The sequence below is a fragment of the Rana temporaria genome, chromosome 7 (genome assembly GCF_905171775.1).
Source record: "Rana temporaria chromosome 7, aRanTem1.1, whole genome shotgun sequence".
In the NCBI taxonomy this organism is placed as follows: Eukaryota; Metazoa; Chordata; class Amphibia; order Anura; family Ranidae; genus Rana; species Rana temporaria.
Genome location: NC_053495.1, coordinates 61,722,837 through 61,746,696, shown reverse-complemented (window position 1 = coordinate 61,746,696; position 23,860 = coordinate 61,722,837). Strand labels below are relative to the sequence as shown.

General features: G+C 45.5%; 1 protein-coding gene across 6 annotated transcripts in view; it reads right to left on the bottom strand.

Moving 5' to 3' along the window:
• The window catches only part of DMC1 (DNA meiotic recombinase 1), a 530,416-nt gene that overhangs the window by 150,468 nt on the left and 356,088 nt on the right, over window positions 1-23,860 (bottom strand). For all 6 annotated transcript variants that reach the window (XM_040359476.1, XM_040359477.1, XM_040359474.1 and 3 more), the window contains one exon: window positions 7,182-7,296. In XM_040359476.1, coding sequence (XP_040215410.1) covers window positions 7,182-7,296 — 115 coding nt within the window. The remainder of the gene's footprint in view (window positions 1-7,181; window positions 7,297-23,860) is intronic.

The window sequence follows — 23,860 nt, the reverse complement described above, 5'->3', positions numbered from 1 at the left end:
TTCTTCTCCTCCTCCTCCTCCTCCATCTCCTCTTCGGCTGAGTCCTCATTTTCCGATGCTACCGCCTCTTCCGCTGCGCCGCCCAAGATCCCCAGAACCTATTCGACATGCCAGGTGAGACGTTGCCATGCTGTGCTGCGTCTGTTGTGCCTGGAAGACAAGAGCCACACTGGTCCTGCACTCCTTTCAGCTTTGCGTTCACAGGCAGATCAGTGGCTAACACCGCTTAATTTGACAGTTGGTAAAGTGGTGTGCGACAATGGTGCCAATCTGCTGAGCGCGCTGAAACAGGGCAAAATTACACAAGTTCCATGCATGGCACACGTCCTGAACTTGGTCGTGCAGCGATTCGTTGCCAAATACCCTGGGCTCCAGGACGTCTTGCGGCAGGCCAGGAAAATCTCGGCCTATTTCAGAAGATCTTACACGGCCATGGCTCGCCTTGCTGACATTCAGTGGCGACACAACCTGCCCGTCAAACGTCTTATTTGTGACTGCCCGACACGATGGAACTCAACATTGTATATGCTTGATAGGCTGCTCCAGCAGAAACATGCAGTTAACGACTACCTGTACGAACTCTGCGGCAGGACAGGTTCAGGGGAGCTTGGTTTTTTCGCACTGCGCCAGTGGCTGCTCATGCGCGACTCATGCAGACGTCTGCGGCCATTTGATGAGATCACCAAACTGGTCAGTGGCATCCAGGGAGCCATCAGTGACATCGTACCTTACGCCTTCTTTCTGGAGCGTGCATTGCGTTGTGTCATTGATCAAGTCGTCGGGAAGCAGGAGCAGAAAGATGAGGAAGTTGCAATGCTGGATGAATTCCCAGGGGGGCTACTCCACCTGAGACAAGTCAACAATGGGAGTCTAAAGAGGTGTCAGAGGAGGATGTGCCAGGGCAGAGGAGGAGGAGCAAGAAGAGCATGCTTTAAACCTTTCTGGCATCCCTGGTGTTGTTCGTGGATGGGGGGAGGAGAACGAGGACGACATTCTTGATGATGAGCAGGAGCCAGGCCAGTACAGCGCTTCAAGTTTCATGCAAATGGGGGCCTGCATGCTCCGGTGTTTTAAGAGGCACCCGTATAAAAAGCATAAAGGGCAAGGACCAGTACTGGGTGGCAACGTACCCAGTACAAACAAAACATGGTGGAAATGTTACCACCATCACAGAGGGCTATCAGAATGCAGCACTTCCAGGCCTTGCTTCAAGAAATGGTGCATTCTGCTTTTGCATCCGCTGGCAGAGGAATTTCCACTCACAGAGATACAGTTTCGGGTACCAATCCAACAGCGCCTGCAAGAAGAGGGCGATTTGAAGATGTCTTATAGGTGGATTCAGAAAGAGTTAGGCCGGCGTATTAGTAGATATGCCGACCTAACTCGGAATCTGCACCGTCCTAAGTTTAAGTGTATTCTCAAACTGAGATACACTTAAACCTATCTAAGATACGACGGCTTGCGCCGTCGTATCTTAGGGTGCACTATTTAGGCTGGCCGCTAGGTGGCGCTTCCATTGAATTTGGTGTAGAATATGTAAATGCATAGATACGCCTATTCACGAACGTACGTGCGCCCGTCGCAGTAAAGATACGCCGTTTACGTAAGGCATTTTCAGGCGTAAAGTTATTGCATCAAATAGCTGGACTAGTAATGTTAAGTATGGCCGTCGTTCCCGCGTCGAAATTTGAAAATTTTACATTGTTTGCGCAAGTCGTCCGTGAATAGGGCTGGACAAAATTTACGTCCACGTCGAAACCAATACGTCCTTGCGGCGTACTTTGCCGCAATGCACACTGGGATATGTACACGGACGGCGCATGTGCCGTTCGTAAAAAACGTCAATCACGTCTGGTCACCCCCCCATTGACATAAAACACGCCCCCTCAGCCTAATTTGAATTAGGCGCGCTTACGCCGGCTACATTTACTCTACGCCGCCGTAACTTAGGAGGCAAGTACTTTGTGAATACAGTACTTGCCTATCTAACTTAAGGCGGCATAGCGTAAATACAATACGATACGCCGCCTTAAAGATGCGGCGGTCTTTCTGAATCCACCTATTAGTCACTAATGATATGAGATCATTCTTCCAGCCGCCCCATCGACAGCTGTCCTCCGGATCCAGCATCAGGGAACGCCTAGACCGACAGGTGTCCGACTACATCGGGTTAATGGCCGATGTGGACGCACTGAGAAGTGATGAACCCCTGGACTACTGGCTTGACCTCTGGCCAGAGCTTGCACAATTTGCAATGGAACTGTTGGCTTGCCCCTCATCCAGTGTCCTGTCCGAAAGGACGTTCAGCGCAGAGGGGGGGGGGGGTCGTGACCGATAAGCACACTCGCCTAGATCACAACAGTGTTGACTACCTCACATTTATAAAAATTAATGAAGGAATCTCGGAGGAATTCAACACATGTGACCAGTAGACCACGTTTCATTCAAATTCTGGTGAACCCCTGTGGACTAATTTTTAGGGCCTGTAATGGCCGACACTTTATTCTGTATCCGGTGAATGCCTAATGTACCACCAGCCACAGAATACAAAGTTGTTTGCTGTTAGGTGAACGCCTGTGGGATAATTTTTAGGGCCTGTAATGGCCGAAACTTACTTCTGTATCCGGTGAATGGCTAAAGCCTCGTACACACGATCAGTCCATCCGATGACAACGGTCTGATGGACCGCTGTCATCGGTTAACTGATGAAGCTGACTGATGGTCCGGTGACGTCAAACACAACGATGTGCTGAAAAAAAACGAAGTTCAATGCTTCCAAGCATGCGTCGACTTGTCAGGTGAACGCCTGTTGGCAAATTATTGGGGCTTGTAATGGCCGGCACTTACTTATGTATCCAGTTTTTCACTTAATACTTCTGGTAGGTCAGTGTCCATGTTGTGGGACTATTTGTGCACAGCTAGTAAGTATTGTGTGGCTGCAAATATGACCTGAAGGTTTTTAATATTCGCCTGACATTAAAGTCAATGGGGCCCGCCGCGAACTTGCGGTTCGCGGACATTTGCGATCGTTCGCGGTTAGCGTTCGCGAACCATCCCGTCGGATGTTTGTCCATCACTACTCACAAGTGCCCTGTCTTGCACTGACCCGGAGGAGGGGTCTTTCTCACCAGGGAGGTCCTGATCCGCATCCTCTGACATACCAGAACCGGGGTCCTGAGCCGCAGCCAGGCCCGAATCCGAGTCAGAGCATTCCCCAGAAAATAGCGGGGGAGGGGGCGCTTTTTACCCCCCTTACGCCTGCATGGCCGCTTCCACCCTGGCAACAAATGATTCCAGGACTGCTGACAGCGTATCCATGGGAACCGCAGGTGCAGGGGCACCGTTTGTTGCCTCTGTCAATTTAGGGGAAGAAATGCCAGATACTGACTCCATATTCACCCACTGACAGCCCTCAGGGACGAAGTGAAAAACACTGAAGAATTCCGCCCTTCTTGCTGCACCGACCAGGGGGGGGGGGGGGGTTACCCAGGGGACTCGCCACCCAGAAGGAGACTGCTCAGCACCGCTGCCCGCCTTCCTTGTATACACAGTGTGTGTGTGTGTGTGAGAGGAAAAAACTGAGGGAAAAAACTGAGGAGAATGAACCGTGTACAGTTCAGAAAAGCCAGTGCTAGAGGCCAAAACCCACACCAAAATTACCACCAGACGCCTCAGATAAAAGGGTGCGGACCACAAGAAAATGGCCGCCTGCAAAAGGGACCTGTGCCACAGCGCAGCCACGACAAAATGGCCGCCAATGGAAATTTCAACAGAGAAAGCAGGCACACTAAAAATGGCATTGGCGCTGCAAACAATAGCGCCTGAGCCTCGCAATGTGGACGAGAATGCTGTGCAGAGACTTCCCAGCAAACAGACCCCCCCTCACAGAACGCGGACCCCAGCACCCCAGAGTCCCCCCACAGGTACACCCCGGTCGCAGCGGGCCTTAGGGCAGGAGGGGAAAAGGCAACAGAGAGCAGGGAAAGGGAGGACAGGAGAACCCCTTAATCCCGGGAATGCCCAGCTGTTCCATCCTGCCGAGGCAGGAGGAACCGTACTTACCCGTCCTTGCTGGCGCGTCCCTGACAGACCCACAACCGAGTGGAACGGAGTAGCTGTCGGCCCGGTCCACTGTGAGTGAGACAACAGCAGCCCAGTCATATGTGGACCCCGGAGCATATGCTCACCGGCCACCCCTGGAGCCATGGGGTATGTCGTGGCCAACCCAGCGCGTAGCTAAGGTCTGCTCACGCTCGATGGCCTGACTGGGGGGACTACAAGGATCTATAATATCCAGCCTGTCACCCAGCTGGCAGTTGATCGAAGAATCACAAAATAAAATAAATAAGAATGAAAAATGTCTTCAGGACCCTGGGCCCAAAGGGAGCCAAGTCCACCACCTCTGCTAGGCAGAAAAAAACTTCCTGATGACGTAATCTCTTACGAAACGTACGTCGAGGCGCACACTGGTCACGCTGACGCACGCTACTTCCGGGTCCTGTTGGTGGAGGTGGAACGCACGCCACATACAGAGACACACAGAGACCCGCTCTCTGCATTCGATACCACGCGCAGTAGCCTCAGTGCCGGGACTTTGGCACCGGATCATGTAAGGAGCCATTTGGCTGTCCTGTTATTTTATTGATTTTAATAAAACGGTATTGTACTATTGCGGCATTTCTTTTCTATATTTCGATGGGATGTGAGATCTGTTACCAGGAGTATCAACGCTGATTGGAATCTCCTCATCTGCACTTATCATGTTTACCGTGTGTAACAAAAGCTGATTTGACCTCTTTTTAGTTAAAGGGTCCATTCAAGTTGGTAAGGAGCCAATTTATTTATTCACGTCGGGTGAATGTCATTTGTCTGGTGGAGGCTTCATTGTTTTTCAAGATACAGACCTTTTTCACGAAAATATTTCATTTAACAAAGGACTTTTTTTGCTCACGCATCTTTTCCATTTCCTAGCATATCACATGATTGGATTATTCATTGTATTTCATATGGACTTTTACACTTTGACCATTGTATATGGACTATAACACTTTGATTATTGCATTTATTTATTTATATTGATTTGATTAAGCACCCCCTCCCTCACCCTTTTACAGAAAAAAAACTGGGCTGTATGTTGCAGGGTGAGGGGTTATGGCCAGAGGGACCGCCCCCTGGGCGGGGCTGTTCAGCTCTGTTAAAGTTACATGTTTTAAGATAACTAACATGTTCTGCCTAGTGAGTGTGTTTCCAATTTCAAAACAGCAGATACACCAAGAAAGTACTTGCAGTCTCACAGGCTCTAAAGTACCCAAGACTGGGAATAGCACTGGTAAAAGCAACAGGCGGATACTCTTGGTTCAGTGTGGTGTTCACTGCATCATTAGGAGCCAAAAACAATATTTTTTTAACCTGGAAGTAAAAGCAGAAGACTATGGGCCAGATTCTCGTAGACTGGCGTATCTTTCCGGCGGCGTAACGTATATGATTTACATTATGCCGCCGCAACTTACACAGGCAAGTGCTGTATTCTCAAAGCACTTGCTCCGTAAGTTGCGGCGGCGTAGAGTAAATCGGCCGGCGTAAGCCCGCCTAATTCAAATGTGGAAGGGGGGGGGGGGGGCGTGTTTTATGTTAAACTACTGTGACCCGACGTGAATGACGTTTTTCACGAACGGCGCATGCGCCGTCCGTGGAAATCTCCCAGTGTGCATTGCTCCTAATACGCCGCAAGGACGTATTGGTTTTGACGTGGATGTAAATTACGTCCAGCCCCATTCACGGACGAGTTACGCAAACGGCGTAACTTTTTCAAATTTTGACGCGGCATAATTAACATTGGCTGCGCCTTATATAGCAGGGGCAACTATACGCCGGGAAAAGCCGAACGTAAACGTTGTAACTTTACTGCGTCGGCCGCGCGTACGTTCGGGAATTTGCGTATCTAGCCAATTTGCATACTCGACGCGGAATTCGACAGAAGCAGCACCTAGCGGTCCAAAAAAAATGCAGTTTAGATCCGACGGCGTAAGAGACTTACGCCTGTCGGATCTAATGGATATCTATGCGTAACTGATTCTAAGAATCAGTCGCATAGATACGACGGCTCAACGCAGAGATACGACGGCGTATCTCCAGATACGCCGTCGTATCTCGGTTGAGAATCTGGGCCTATGACTCCTTGGAGGCAAGCTTGACCAGTAAGTACTGGCCACATTGGTAGGCACTATTCCATCTGCTCTCCGCCCCAAACTGGAGACTGGTCTCCTTCTAGGACACTAGCTACACTGTTTGCAGTATCCAATCCTCTTTTAGGTATCAGTATAACACAAAGGTGTTCCTGTGTCCCTCATTAGATGAGATTTTATATATATATATATATATATATATATATATATATATATATATATATATATAGGGCCAGATTCACAAAGATATACGACGGTGTATCTACAGATACACCATCGTATCTCTGATTTTTACTGGTCCTATCTATGCACCTGATTCATAGAACCAGTTACGCATAGATAGGGCTGAGATCCGACAGTGTCACACTGTGTTACACTGTCGGATCTTTTTTTGGATTTAAAAATGGCGCCGGGGGCGTTCCAGCTGATTTACACTGAATAATATGTAAATCAGCGAGATTCGCGAAATTCACGAACGTACGCGGACCCGACGCTGTGTTCTTACGTCGTTTCCGTAGCGCGGTACCCGTCGTATACTTACCCCTGCTAAAAGCAGGGGTAAGTATTGTTAAGTATGGCCGTCGTTCCCGCGTCGATTTTGAAATTTCCTACGTCGTTTGCGTACGCCGATTCACGAACACGCGCGTCGCAAGTCCCGCTCACGTCGCAACCACTGACGTCCTATTGACGTCAGTGGGAGCAATGCACGCCGAGAAATTCCCCGGACGACGCATGCGTATTTAAATCGGCGCGGAAACGCGCCTGATTTAAATATGACACTCCCCTAGCCGCGGAATTTGAATTCCGCTGGGGGAGTTAGGATCCGCCGTCGCAAGTTTGGAGGTAAGTGTGTTGTGAATTTGACACTTTCCTCACAAACTTGCGAGGGCGGATCTTAAAACACATAGGTTACACGGATCTAAAGATCCGCTAACCTTTGTGAATCTGGCCCATAATCTTTGGAATAGACTATATGAGATAAACAAATATCCTTACCTTCTGAGATTTTCTGAAGCCTAGACAACATCTGAGCTAATTTTTGTTGTCTCTCCGCCAACTCGCCCCTACCACTGAAATCCACTCGAAAAAGAGCCATAATAGAATCAATAATCTAAATATATGAGAAGAAAAATTTATTATGATTAGGCTTATTACTCTGTGATTAATTGTAAGTTCTGATTGCAATTCCAAACTTTAGTCATAAAGTCAAGTGAATATACCGGAATAAAAAGGGAAACTAAAATTCTTCAAAAATATTTTTAATTTCTTTGTGACATTATAACTTACAAAGGGTTAAAGCGGAATTAAACCCAAAACCAAAAATGTATTATGTTTTAGCAGAGGGGTACCTAGAGCATTTGGCACACGGGTCGGCTGCCATATCTGGCACCCCCCCACTTTAAAATGTAAAAACACCCCACTGTGCCTGCTGCATACCTCTGCATCCCCCAATATCTCTTTGTCACAACATTGTACCCCCTCTCCACAACTGGACCCCTTTACATTACACAAGCCCCTGCACCTCTGGACCCCTTTACATTATACAGCATCCTGCACCTCCAGACCCCGTTACTTTTCTTTTTCTCAAACAAAAAGTTTTTATTGAGCACAGAAAGAATTTGTACATACATGGTTTAGAGCAAAACAAGTATACAGGATCTGCCGATTCCAACATACATAATGTTAACATATTATACATAACAGTCTGAAAAATGGCAACCCACTCTCCAATGCAAGCAAACGAATACTATTTTTTCCCATAGATTCAGATGGGGAAGTGAAAAAAACAGCAGGTACTAGAACAAATCGGTCATAAACCAGATCTAATGGGGCTAGTCCGGGAACATCCAACCATGGGACCCACAATCTATCAAATTTGCCTCTCTTAGATACGTTTTTCTAATCGGATTGTGTCACCCATTTGGATAATCCATTCCTGCAAGGTAGGAGGTTCCGTGGATTTCCAGTGTCTCAGGATCAATTTCAGAGTCTGGAAGAGGGCCCTAGCTACAGCTTGTTTAGGTATATCCTCCAGTGGAAGTGTGTCTAGTATACCTAACAAACAATGTTGAGGTTCAGCAGGGATCGTAGTCTGGAAGACCCTAGTAAGGGTATCCAGGACCTGTGTCCAATATAGATGGAGCTTCAGGCATCTCCAGAGATGTATCAAATCTCTGTGGGCTCTACTGCATCTGGTGCATTCAGCATCTGATCTCACCCCCATGCGAGCCAGTCTAGCTGGCGCATAGTGAACCCTCAGGAGAATATATAGTTGCGACACACGCTTAGCCACATTCAGGGAGCACTGGGGAACAGCGGACCCATTTACATTACACAAGCCCCTGCACCTCTGGACTCCTTTACATTATACAGCGACCTGCACCTCTAGACCCCTTTACATTACACAGCATTCTGCACCTCAGGACCCCTGCACATTACACAGCCCCCCTCAGCTCTGGACCCCCAGGATATTACCCCCCAAGCTCTGGACCCCCTGCACATTACCCCCCACAGCTCTGGACCCCCTGCACATTACCCCCCACAGCTCTGGACCCCCTACACATTACCTCCCACAGCTCTGGACCCCCTACACATTACCCCTCACCCACAGCTCTAGACCCGTTGCACATTACCCGCCACAGCTCTGGATCCCCTGCATATTACTCCCCCACAGCTCTGGACCCCCTGCACATTACCCCCCCACCACAGCTCTAGACCCACTGCACATTACCCCCCACAGCTATGGACCCCCACATTTTGCATAGCTCTGCCCGGCCATTCCTATCTTACCTCTGCACTGTCCTATTCAGAAGATAATGATTGGTTGCTAGAACCACCTAGCAACCAATCACCTGCTCCTCCAGCATTTCCTTTCCTATGCCTCACTGTCTCTTGCTCTCCCTCCCCTGCTGTACAAGAGAGCGAGAGACAGTGTTTTTTTTCTCCTGCTCTGGTGGCCGGCCCTGCGTGTCACACGGGTATAGGTACAGTCCGCACCTGGCTTGGACACCCCGCACCCTGCCACAGCTGGGCTCTCCTTGCTCTGTCAGAGTGGGCGTCACATAGCCGCTGTGCTACGACGCCGCGCTGTCACTGGGACATACGGGGGACTCGGAGGACGGGGCACCGCCTGGCACCCCCCCAGTGTGCGACACCCAGGGCGGACCGCCCCCTAGTTCGTATACCACTGTTGCAGCTATGCATCAGTTATGGTGGCTGCATCAGTTTTCTGTGGCTTTTTTCCCTGTTTTCACCTGGTGACCCTATGTTAGAAAAATTAGACACCCCCAATATGAGGTTATCATCCCCACCTCTGGCTCCCTACAGCCCCTAGCCCTATAGTTCACAGTCATGCTTTATTTCAGATTTAAGTAACGGTCTTGATTAGGGTTGGGGCTATCCTACCCCCCCTTCCCTGAGCCAGTTATGATGGGGGTCGGGGTATTGCTCCCAAAAATGTGTCAAAATTGTCCGAAGTGTCCGCCATAATGTCGCAGTCACGAAAAAAAAAAACGCTGATCGCCGCCATAAAACTATCCCCTATTTTGTAAGCGCTATAAATTTTGCGCAAACCAATCGATCAACGCTTATTGCGATTTTTTTTTTTAACCAAAAATAGGTATAAGAATACGTATCATTTTTTTATATATTTTTGGGGGATATTTATTATAGCAAAAAGTAAAAAATATTGAATTTTTTTCAAAATTGTAGCACTATTTTTGTTTATATCGCAAAAAATAAAAATCGCAGAGGTGATCAAATACCACCAAACGAAAGCTCTATTTGTGGGAAAAAAAGGATGCCAATTTTGTTTGGGAGCCACTTGCACGACCGCGCAATTGTCAGTTAAAGCGACGCAGTGCCAAATTGCAAAAAGGGGCAAGGTACTTAGCCTGCATAATGGTCCAGGTCTTAAGTGGTTAATGATGTTGACTTACATTATTTTTGTTGGTTACCTTATGGCATGATCATTTGTTATCCGTTTCCTAGGTTACATACAGTATCTCACAACAGTGAGTACACCCCTCACATTTTTGTAAATATTTTATTCTATCTTTTCATGTGACAACACTGAAGATATTACACTTTGCTACAATGTAAAGTGAGTGTACAGCTTGTATAACAGTGTAAATTTTCTGTCCCCTCAAAATAACTCAGCACATTATTGTTCAAACCGCTGGCAACAAAATTGAGTACACCCCTAAGTGAAAAAGTCCAAATTGGGTCCAATTAGCCATTTTCCCTCACTGGTGTCATTTGACTCATTAGTGTTACAAGGTCTCAGGTGTGAATAGGGAGAAGGTGTGTTAAATTTGGTGTCATTGTCCTCACTCTCTCATACTGGTCACTGGAAGTTCAACATGGCACTTCATGGCAAAGAACTCTGAGGCCGCGTACACACGGTCGATCCAAACCGATGAGAATGGTTTGACGGGCCGTTTCCATCGGTTCACCGCTGAAGTGGCCTGACGGTCTGATGTGCGTACACACCATTGTTCCAAAAACCGATCGGGTCAGAACGCGGTGACGTAAAACACACGACGTGCTGAAAAAAACGAAGATCAATGCATCCAAACATGCGTCGACTTGATTCTGAGCATGCGCGGGTTTTGAACCGATGCTTTTCTGTACTAATGATCGGTTTGGACCGATCGGTCAGCGGTCCATCAGTTCGATTTTAAAGCATGTTTTAAAATTTTGGGCCATACACACGGTCGGTTTGGACCGATGAAACTGAACTTCGGTCCATTCTCATCGGTTTGGAATGACCGTGTGTACGCGGCCTGAGGATTTGAAGAAAATAATTGTTGCTCTACATAAAGATGGCCTAGTTATAAGAAGATTGCCAAGACCCTGAAACTGAGCTGCAGCACGGTGGCCAAGACCATACAGAGGTTTAACAGGCCTGGTTCCACTTAAAACAGGCCTCGCCATGGTCGACCAAAGAAGTTGAGTGCACGTGCTCAGCGTCATATCCAGAGGTTGTCTTTAGGAAATAGACGTATGGTGCTGCCAGCATTGCTGCAGATGTTGAAGGGGTGGGGGTCAGCCTGTCACTGCTCAGACCATATGCCGCACACTGCATCAAATTGGTCTGCATGGCTGTCATCCCAGAAGAAAGCCTCTTCTAAAGATGATGCACGAGAAAGCCCACAAACAGTTTGCTGAAGACAAGCAGACTAATGACAAAGATTACTGGAACCATGTTATGAGGTCTGATGAGACCAAGATAAACTTATATGGTCCAGATGGTGTCAAGCGTCTGTGGTGGCAACCAGGTTAGGAGTACAAAGACAAGCAAGTCTTACCTATAGTTAAGAATGGTGATGGCCGTGTCATGGTCTGGGGCTGCATGAGTGCTGCCAGCACTGGGGAGCTATAGTTCATTGATGGAACCAACATGTACTGTGACATACTGAAGCAGAGCATGATCCCCTCCCTTCGGAGACTGGGCAACAGGGCAGTATTCCAACATGATAATGACCCCAAACACACCTCAAAGACAACCACTGCCTTGCTAAAGAAGCTGAGGGTAAAGGTGGTGGACTGGTCAAGCATGTCTCCAGACCTAAACCCTATTGAGCATCTGTGGGCAGGGCCAGATTAAGAACATCATGGGCCTGGTGCTGAGGATTTTGGTGGGGCCTTTTATAAATAATAAATAAATGCGTGGGAATGACATGAACGCAGCCCGGCCAAGGCAAGTGACCAAAGGCACATAACCCAGAAGGAAGACCGGGTGAAGATGGCGTGCCCGGGCCCCGCTGGATTCATCACATCGCAGCACTGGAGGGCTCAGTCTGAAAATTTAAGTGTACACTAATGTGCTAATAGGCTGTGCATACTTGTACGTTGTGGCATAACCTACCCCAGGGCCTCTAAAAAGTAGTAATGTCAGGAAAGTTTACTACCACTTTAATATCACAGGATCCCAGGAGCCTCTCATGAGGCCCCTACTGACCCAGTGGCTCTTGGGCAGTGCCTAAGTGCACAGTTGCCAACATTTAAAAAATATTTCCAGGGACACTTTTTTATATAAGTGCTATATTCAGAGTAGCTGAGATCCCCAATGTTCCTCTATACATCATAGTAGTAATCACAAAATTAAATGAGTACTAATAATGGGGCAGAACAAACATGATAACTGAGATTTTCTTTAGTTGAACTAACAAAAGTGTGTCCATTCTAGAGCTGGTAACATTGAGGATATTCAGTATAATTTTAAAGAACTGTTTTTGTGGGTAAGCGACATAGGGGAGGAGTATGGATGGTATATAAGTGGGAAGTATGTGCAGGTGAGGGAGAGGAATGTGGAGGGTCTAACAGTGGGCACTATGTACAGGAGAGGAGTGCAAAGGGTATGGCAAAAGGCACTATGTACAGGAGAGGAGTGTGAAGGGTATGACAATGGGCAGTAAGTACAGGAAGAGTGTGGGGGTATGACAGAGGGTAGTACATACCAGAGAGAAGTGTGGAGGGTATGATGGGGCAGTATGTACAGGAGAAGAGTGTGGAGGGTATGACAGTAGGCAGTATGTACAGAAGAGGAATGTGGACGGTATGATAGTGGACACTATGTATAGGAGAGGAGTGTGGAGGGTTTGACAGTGAACGCTATGTATAGGAGAGGAGTGTGGACGATATGATAGTGGGCACTATGTATAGGAGAGGAGTGTGGAGGGTATGACAGTGAGCAGTATGTACAGGAGAGGAGTGTGGAGGGTGTGACAGTGGCCACTATGTACAGGAGAGAAGTGTATGACAGCAGGCACTATGTACAGGAGAGGAGTGTGGAGGGTATGACAGTGGGCACTATGTACAGGAGAGGAGTGTGCCACTGCCTAAAGTGTTTAGATACACTGTGACTCCTAATACCCCTTTTGATATTGCTGATATGTTCCCCCACTCTCACATGCAATGCCCGTGACGTGCGACCCACATACTGCAAGCCGCACTCACACTCAAGCATATAAACTACGCCGATAGTATCGCACGTAATTAATTGCTTGATGGGATACTCTAACTGGGTCAGATTGGAACAGAAAGACTTCCGTTTCTTAATATGCTGTTTGACATGCTTGCAGGTCGCACAGCGACCGCAAGCATAAAATCCAGATAGGAAGTCAAAAAGTTTTGGCTGTGCAACAACTGGCGGGTCAATTACACCAGGGGCTAGACTATCCCTCAGAGAGGGGGCTTTTCTATAGATGAATCGTGGCCGATCCGGAAGGGCCGGACCCAAAACAACATCGCCCTTCAAGATGGGCCAGTGTTTGGCCACTATTTTTTCAAATTTCTTATACTGAATGTTATAGTCAAGCACCATTTTGAAGTTAGATGGCTCCTTATCAGTAATGGGTGGTTTGTCAGCTACAATAACACTCCTCTCTAACAGCCTAACTTTTTCCATTTCTTGCATAATCAAGGGGCGGTTTGTGCAGTTTGTGCCTTCCTTTGCTGACAGTCTTTGTTGTCTAATTAGGATTGATGGGAGGGCTTGATTACTAGTGGGTGTGTCATGGCAGCCACAGGCTTCTTATACCTAGACAGCGGGACGTTTGCATGCTGCCTTTTTTCACCCCACGCTGATGAAGTCCCGCTCATAGGGACGTAACGTCGTACGAGGGGAAGGGGCCACATGTGACGTCACCCGTGATCGCCGACCTATACTGAAACCCATGCTCTTATGGATGTTTTATGCTGTTTCGCTGCACTCGTTTGAGAGTGCTTATACAGTGAGTGTATTCGTTTTTTATTCTTAAATAAATGTATTTTGGCTTCAGAGAGCACTAGATTTCCTCTCCTTTGTTTTTTATGCCCTGATTGCCATGTCCTGATCCTGAGTCTGACTGATATCGTGGTTCTACTGCTGCATTGCTTGCTGTCCTCTGAGAACAGGTGGTTCTCTGATTATGCTTTGTGACCTATTGCAGGTCGAAGTTGTAAGGTGAGAAGCCATTCCTGCTATTTGGTGGAGGTTCCTTCTGGATATCACCCTTTGGATTTTTGCACTATTATATTCCGATTTGGATTATCTTTTTGCACTTGAGCACTTTATATGGACTCCATTATATAATTTTTAATTATATATCATATATCATATGTTTTAACTTTCTGTATGTATAGTTTAAATTTGTTTGTTTTGCGCTGCACTATTATTTTAAGTGGGCACTATGTATAGGAGAGAAGTGTGGAGAGTATGACAGTGGGCACTATGTACAGGAGAGGAGTGTGGAGAGTATGACGGTGAGCACTATGTACAGGAGTGGAAGGATATTTAGGGACTGCGTAGTGGTTAAGCGGGTCATACATGGATTGAAATTAAGACAATTATGCAGAGACCAGCCATAGTCGATCTATGTATGGGCTAGCTGGTTTTACACAAGTCAATTTATTAATCGACTTGAGTACAACCAGCCTGTTAGGTTTTTCCCAAAACAATCAGTGCTGCCAGCTATAGTTAGCAACACTGATCATTGTACTCACTGGCAGAACACAATAACACTGCAGGAGTGATTCCCCCATCCACAGGTCAGCAGGTGAGAGGGTGTGTGGGGACAGGCTGGGGAGAGATACTAGTCAGTGGCTGAGTAGGCACTGGCTAGTATCAGAGCCAGATACACAGGTTACATACGCCACGATCGTTCGAGCGAGAACAATAATTCTAGTACTAGACCTCCTCTGTAACTCTAAACATGTAACCTAAAAAAAAATTTAAAGCATCGCTTAGGATACCAAAAAAAAAAATCGTGCTAACTTAACTAACCAGTGTTTTTTTTTAATGAATGAAAAAGTTGTTTTCCAAAAAAACATGTTGGAAAAATTGCTGCGCAAATACCGTGCTAGAGTTGCACAATTAAATAAAATCGTGATCTCGATTCAACCCCCCTGACGATCTCCAATGCAGAGTTTGCCGATTCTTTCATATAACAAGTGGAAAGACTTTCAGCTATCAAAAGAAAATATCTGGGAAGTCTGCCAAGTTTTTAACAGGAAACATTGTAACTTCCTTCTTAGATCAAAGGTATACACTTCTTTGTGTAAAGAAAAAATCTGGGCAGTCTGTCAAGTTTGTAAACAAAATGAAACATTGTAACTAACTTCCTTCTTAGATCAAACTTCTGTGTGTAAATGCAGGAAATTTAACCACTTAAAGTCCAACACTTGTTTCTTAAGTTAAAAAGCAATATTATTTGCTAGAAAATTACTTGGAACCGACAAACATTATATATATTTTAGCAGAGACTCTAGGGAATAAAATGGCAATTGCTGCAATATTTTATGTCACACTGCATTTGCCCACTTCAATGAATAATCAAACCATAAAAACAAAACAGTGAAGTTAGCCCATTTTTTTTTTGTTTTAATGTGAAAGATGATGTTACGCCGCAAGAATCGTGAGAGAATCGTGAGCTATCTTCTAAGCAAAAAAATTGCAATTCTCATTTTAGCCAGAATCGTGCAGCTCTATACCGTGCAACATAAAAAGTGCAAAGACCACCATAGAGTAATTTTCTAGCAAAAAACAAATGATGATTTTTACATGTAGTAGAGAAGTGTCAGAATTGGCCTGGGTGGCAAGGGGTTAATTACCATGAGTAATATACAAATAATTATTATAAGCCTTGTGATCCTATCAGTTTGCTGCAGTGTGTCAGCTTGTATTTATATTGGCCGCTCTAAATGTAGCTTCTGACAGGCTGTACAAGCAGGCCCGTATCTCCGGAACCATAAAGGATAGCCGTCCCATATTTTGACCAGTTGTGGGGTTGGTCTTCAACTGCCTACCCCCCAAATGTGGGGTTTTCTGCGACCTCTGGTCGTCGAGCTACAACCCCCGAAGTCGATCTTTTTTTTTTTTTTGAGGGGCAAATGGGCCTATCTTGAGAAAGGGGACTGGAGCTGCAGCTCCATCAGCCCCCTTGTTAATCCGGCCCTGTCTGTGGGGCATCCTCAAAACGGAAGGTGGAGGAACGCAAGGTCCAACATCCACCAGCTCCGTGATGTCGTCATGGAGGAGTGGAAGAACACTCCAGCGTCAACCTGTAAAGCTCTGGTGAACTCTATGCCCAAGAGGGTTAAGGCAGTGCTGGAAAATAATGGTGGCCACACAAAATAGACACTTTGGGCCCAATTTTGACGTTTTCACTTAGGGGTGTACTCACTTTTGTTGCCTGTGGTTTAGACATTAATGACTGTGTGTTGAGTTATTTTGAGGGGACAGTAAATTTACACTGTACACTCACTACTTTACAGCAAAGTTCAATTTCTTCAGTGTTGTCACATGAAAAAATATAATAAAATATTTACAAAAGTGTGAGGGGTGTACTCACTTTATAACCTTGTATTCTAAACATTGCAACTCCCTAGGTTTGATTTGAGGTGGCAGGGCACCTTCCATAACACCCACTGCTTATGGTCTACCTGCTCCTTTTCTCCTCACATTGGGGGCGGGGGGGAAGGAGTGGGAACACCTTCCAGTCATATATGCTGTGCCTTGGAGACTTTACGTTCTAATTTGTCCCATGTTGGCCCCGTTTTTAAATAGCGTTAGGGCCAGTTCACACTAGACGCAGTTACGTGTGCTTCTTTTCTGCACAAAATACATGCGGTCAGTTTGTGCACCGGAAACTGACTGCAGGGTGTGAACTAGAGCCAACAAGAGCCATTGGAATACATGGAAAACACTATGGGCTAGATTCAGCATTGATTTACGCCGGCGTATCTATAGATACGCCGCGTAAATTCAAAGCTGCGCCGGCGTATCTTTTTTCTGTATTCAGAAAGCAAGATACGCCGACATTAGCCTAAGATCCAACTGGCGTAAGTCTCGTACACCGTCGTATCTTAGGGTGCATATTTACACTGGCCGCTAGGTGGCGCTTCCGTCGTTTAATATGCAAATGACCTAGATACGGCGATTCACAAATTTACGTACGCCCGGCAATATTTTTTTACGTCGTTTACGTTAGGCTTTTTCGACGTAAGGTTACTCCTATTAGGAGGCGCACGCAATGTTAAGTATGGCCGTCGTTCCCGCGTCAAAATTTGAAAAATTTACATTGTTTGCGTAACTCGTCCGTGAATGGAGCTGGACGTAATTTACGTTCACGTCGAAACCAATGACGTCCTTGTGGCGTACTTTGGAGCAATGCACACTGGGAAATTCCACGGACGGGTCACCAAGAATTAACATAAAACATGCCCCCTCATCCTCATTTGAATTACGTGCGCTTACGCCGGCCCCATTTGCGCTACGCCGCCGTAACTTAGGAGGCAAGTGCTTTGTGAATACAGCACTTGCCTCTCTAACTTATGGCGGCGTAGCGCAAATACGATACGCTGCGCCGCCATAAAAATGCGCGCCCCTACCTGAATCTAGCCCTGTGCATGCATTTTTAGTGCAAAAAAAAAATGTACACAAAACTGTACGGAACTGCGTCTGGTCTGAACTGGCCCTTAAACATCCACCCATTGATCCCAAACGGGACGTACAGACCAGCTGATGCCCCATAAGCATATATAGGCACAAGCCTTTTATTTTTTTGTATCCCGACACCCTTGTATCCTCTTGGTTTCACCCCTCCTCTTTTACTTTACCCAGATTTCCTTGGTTCTATTTCTTTATGGCTCCTTTGAAAATCTACACATTTAAGGTAAAAGGTTTCAACCAATCCAAAAAGATCCTCTATTAAGTCCATAAAAAGAAGGCAAATATTCTAGTCATACAGAAAACACACTTCACAGACCCACATCCCCTACCTTTTGCAGAAAATACTATTCTAAAATGGATCCACTGCCCCAACCCTGGTTAATGTGAGGAATCTCTTAATTTTTCTCAGAAGATAGTCTTAAGGCATATACACACAATCGGATTTTGGGACAACAATGGTCCGACATACGTGTTTTAATCAGACAATTCGAATGTCTTCATGCCCCAATCGGACAATTGTTGTCGGAATTTCCGACAACAAATGTTGGCTGTGCATGCTCTCAAATTTCCGTGTGTTCACAAATCCATCGGACTAAAATCCAAAGTACAAACACGCATGCTCTGAACCAATTCTAAACATCACCCAACAATAGCAGAAGTTGCCCCAAGGGTGGCGGTAATGAGCTGATGTGTGTTTGCATACCAAGTTCACGTCCAACGCCCCTTCGGACAAAAATCCACAGAAAAGTCAGAGTACAAGGCTTTATACAGTATATTTTACAAATATTTTTAGAGGATATGTGTAACAGAATGACCCGGCACAAACAGAGACTTTGGAAGGATGAGGGGTATTCCTGTGCCAGCGTCATTAATAACTCTTATGTCTAGGGTCACCTTATGTCTGATAGGGCCATAGGGTGACTGAGAAATTATATCCTAAATTACAGGACAGGGGACATTACTGATAGCTCATATTGCAGGAGATATTGCAAAGTGTTGGTTTGTTCTATGACTCATCTCTGTGTAGACTGTTGACATGCTAATTGAGTCTGGTCCAGGATCTCTCTTGATGTATGCTAAATACTGTTGTGTGTGTGTGGAATGGAACTTGTCAAGCTGAATGCGGAGACAGAACGTCTGTCTAAAGATGTGGATTGAGGGGTATTCATTGTGTGATGGTGTTTTGTTTGAATTCTGTTAATGAAGGAATGTGACTTCTGAGGTGCAGTGATTAGGTCATGATAATTATAGGCCGGCGCCGAGATGTCTGGAATGTTAAGCAATTAGCCATCTGAAGGTGTATTGAAGCCCCCCAGGTTGTGGGTGGAGAGTTTAATTGTTCCTGTGATCACTGAAGCATGCCTTGAAAACTGTATATAAACTTGAGAGCTAACCATTAAAGTTGTCTTGCATTTGAAACTAGAACACAGAGCAAGTCTCGTTATTCTGGGAAATGGGATGTCTGATGGAGGGTTGGAGTGTCAGATGAGCTGTCGTGGGTTGATGGAAGGTCGTAAACGGTGGTGACCGTTACAATATGTTTTTATGGAGAGGCACAAACAGGTTCCATGCTTTATGTATGGATAGAATAGGATGTATTTTAGAATACATTAGAAGTGCAGCTTTATTGTTTTATGTGCATCTTATAGAGGATAGCGTTTTAGAAAATGTATTTTAAATAAAGGTTAGTGCAATCAAATGGCATGCATGGATTTATGAGCAAGTTTAATGTCGAATATACTGTAGGTGTAGGTAATTAATAGGGATTTTATTGGGTGTAATGGACCATGAGGACAGATGTATGCCGCTGATGGCTCTACTAATGTTGTAACAATTTATATGTCCACTAAAGATAAGTTACAGTATGTTTATCCTATGTTAAATTCACAATATATTGACGCTGACACCTCTGGTCTAAAGTTCATTAACCACTTGACAACTGGGCACTTAAACACCCTTAATTACCAGACCAATTTTCAGCTTTCGGTGCTCTCACATTTTGAATGACAATAACTCAGCCATATAACACTGTAACCAAATGAAATTTTTGTCCTTTTTTCCCCACAAATAGAGCTTTCTTTTGGTGGTATTTGATCACCTCTGCGGTTTTTATTTTTTTCGCTATAAATGAAAAAAGAACGAAAATTTTGTAAAAAAATGAATTTTTCTAGCTATGGTGCCAATATCTGAAAATTAATCAATTTGATCACACCTGAAGTACTGACGGCCTATCTCATTTCTTGAGACCCTAACATGCCAGAAAAGTACAAATACCCCCTAAATGACCCCTTTTTGGAAAGAAGACATTCCAAGGTATTTAGAAAGAGGCATGGTGAGTTTTTTGAAGTTGTCATTTTTTCCCACAATTCTTTGCAAAAATCAAGATTTTTTTTATTTTTATTTTTTTTCACAAAATGTTCATATTCGCAGGTTATTTCTCACACACAGCATATGCATACCACAAATTACACCCCAAAACACATTCTGCTATTCCTCCCGAGTATGGCGATACCACATGTGTGCGACTTTTACACAGCGTGCTCACATACCTAGGCCCAACATGCAGGGAGCACCATCAGGCGTTCTGGAACACCCAGACTAGTTCTGACATTCCTCTCCTACATGTAAAAATCACCATTTATTTGCTAGAAAATTAAATAGAACCCCAAAACGTTATATATGCTATTTTAGCAAAGACCCTAGAGAATACAATGGCGGTCGTTGCAACTTTTTATCGCGCATGGTATTTGCACAGCATTTTTTCGAATGTGTTTTTTTGGGAAATAAAACAGTTTTGTGCTTTTAAAAAAAAAAAAAAAACATTAAAGTTAGCCCAATGTTTTTGCATAATATGAAAGATAAAGTTACGCCGAGTCAATAGATACCCAACATGTCACCCTTCAAAATTGCACACGCTTGTGGAATGGCGCCAAACTTCACTACTTAAAAATCCCCATAGGTGACGCTTTAAATATTTTTACTGGTTACATCTTTTTAGTTGGAGAAGAGGTCTAGGGCCAAAATTATTGCTCTCGCTCTAACGTTCGTAGCGATACCTCACATGTGTAGTTTAAACACCGTTTTCATATGTGGGCGGGACTTACGGGTCAATAAGATCCCACATCTCACCTCTAGGCTGGGAAGCCTGAAAAAAAAAAAAAAAAAAAAAAAAAAACGATCCTGGCTTCGATCGTAGCGGTGAGTCGGAAGCACCAGAGGGCGAAGGGAGGGGGGACGTCCCCTTTCGCCTCCCGTAAGAACGATCAAGAGGTGGAACAGCCACCATGATCATTCTTATGGTGTAGGGAATCGCTGGCTGAAAAAGATGATATCTCAATGATGCCTGTAGCTGCAGGCATCATTCAGATATCCCTGCACAAAGTCAAGGACGTTATATGACGTCCGGCGGGCGGGAAGTGGTTAAAACGCATTTTTTCCCCCCAGAGTATTTTCTGGGTATTGCAGAGTATTGGTGCGTGGATATTGCAGAGTATTGGTGCGTGGGTATTGCAGAGTATTGGTGCGTGGGTATTGCAGAGTATTGGTGCGTGGGTATTGCAGAGTATTGGTGCGTGGGTATTGCAGAGTATTGGTGCGTGAGTATTGCAGAGTATTGGTATACACACTATCAGACTAAATTCCGACCGCGCCAAAACGCGGTGACGTACAACACTACGACGAGCAAAAAAAAAAAATCAAGTTCAATGCTTCCGAGCATGCGTCGACTTGATTCTGAGCATGTGTGGATTTTTTTTCGATTGAACTCCACACAGACGATCGTAATTTCCTATCGTTTTTTAGACCGATGGGGCCCACACACGATCGGTTTGTCCGATGAAAACAGGACTGTTTTTATCGGATAAACCGACCGCGTGTACACGGCATAAGGCTCCACTCTCCTCTTTCACTTTAAATAGACTGGAACAGTCCCTTTATTACTCTAGGCTCTGTGACTTGTGGTACCTTTTCAATGCTCAGGGCAAAGATTTCAGCTTTTTCTCTACACCACACAGCTCATACAACAGATTTGTATCAATAGTAGAAATTGACAAAATCAAGGGAAAACTTTATCAAAACATACAGCGACGCTAGAAATCACTTAAAACCTTGATATGATTGCTCTTTTTCATGTAAAATATATATATACATAAAAGTAAAAAAGTTCTCCAGGTTGGAAGGTAAGTGAGAATTCAGTGAGAAAAGTGTTCTTAAACAAAATGTTCAGCTCTCCAACGCCGGTGACATCACACGCGCAAGAAACACCCCTCCAGACGTCTCCCGTGCCAATGTCCCCCCCAAGGGGGTCTACTCACCTTGCACGTGTGATGTCACCGGCGGTGGAGAGCTGAACAGGACCCTACCTGCTTTAACGACATTATGCAATCAATAACTCAATTTAAGACAGCATGCCCTCCCATACCCAATGGGAAGTGCTAAAATGTGTCTTACTGGGCGTTTTCATCTCCCACAGTAGGCACCTTAGACGAGAATCCGCCAAGTAAATTACCTCTTTGTTCCACCCAGTCTCTACATCAGAACAGGATCATAAACACTCCAGTTCTAAGGAAACCCTGCTCTGTCTTTCTAATGCTAGAACCTGACTACACCAACCTATAGACTGCCTGATTATGACAGCAAGAGACCGTCTGTGTCGAACCTCTGTTGGAAAATAAATGCAATTCTTCTCTGGCCCGCCAATTGCATCATATACATGCCGCATACAGAAACTTCTTCCCCCCCCTCCCTGCTTGTTAGGTCTTGCCGGTAGGGGCAATTAATTGTGTGCCCGCACGCAGGGCCCTCATGTTCCTTCCATTTCCCTTCTTCCCAACCCCCCTTCCCTAACTGTATGTCCTCCTCCCTTATCTTTCCCCTCCCTCAACAACCAAGCATGTTTAAAATTGGACCACTCCCTGCGTGCCTAATATTTTTTTCTCATTACATTGTATGTAGGCTTCCCTCTGGCTCTCTGGGGGGCCCACCCTTTCCAGCATACACAGGCACCAAAGGACTCCCGATAGACATTGTGTTCGGCTCCCTTGACCATTACCCAACCCTTAATAGCTAAAAATGAGCCCCAGAGTTGCTTATTTTGTTAATTAATGAGTTTATGTGATTGTAACGGAATGGCCCGTGACTCCCAGAGACCTTTGAAGGATGTGGGGTACACCTGTGCCAGCGTCACTAATGACTATTGGGTCTAGGGTCATCCTGTGTCCCTTTTGGGCATAGGGTGACTGAGAAATTATAAATTACATGAGATGGGACATTACTAATAATTCACGTATTGCAGGAGATCTGGACATATTACAAGTTGTTCCTTATGCACAGGTCAATAGACTGTTGAGATGATAACTAAGTCTGCTACTATGGTGATGTGGATTGAAACAGAGTCAGCCTGGCTGGCTATTATGGGATGTTAAAGTATCTTGCTGTGATTACATTCTGTGTCCATTGTACTAATTAAGTCTGAAAGGTCAGATGTCTCCTTTCAGGGGTAGGGAATTAGCATGTCAATTATGTTTAGTAAAGGAATGTGTTTTGTGTAACAGGTGAGGGGAACTTGTCGCAGAGCCAGACCGTCTGGGTAATGAGTAGTAATTAACTCACCTGAATGCCATTATTTAAAAGAATGTGATTGAAGCCCCATTGTGTGATGTGTGGGTGGAGTGTGTCTTTGTTCCATTGATTACTGTAACATGCTGTAACTGCATAAAAAGCTGAGAGTGTACCATTAAAGATTCGTTCATACATTTTGGAACCAGAAACAGAGCTGTGCTTGAGTCTCGTTATTCAGGGAAATGGAATGGATCGTGTCTGATGTCTGTCGGATAAGCTGTCGTGGGGTGATGGAATGGGAGATCGTAAACGGTGGTGACCGTTACAGTGGTGGCACAGCAGTGAGATGGTTCCATCGCTAGAAGAACAGCTACAAGGACACAGGACAAAGGATGCTCAGTATGCATGGCTGAAGCTCTCTTCCCTCAAAGACTTACTGGAGAGCCAGGGCAGACCGGCCAGCAACCGTAAGAAAAGGGACATTATTGCAGAACTTGTCAAAATGGATAGAGCTGAAAGGCCTATCGTAACAGACAGGGCACCCGAGGAAGAATGTTTTGATCGGGCTGTTAAACGAGGACTGGCACAGTATGGTCCTAATCCTCCAACGGAGATTATAGACCTGGTTATAGTGGCTGTGGATGCCACTTGGCTACCTCAAAGAGGTGCTGCAGCAGCAGAA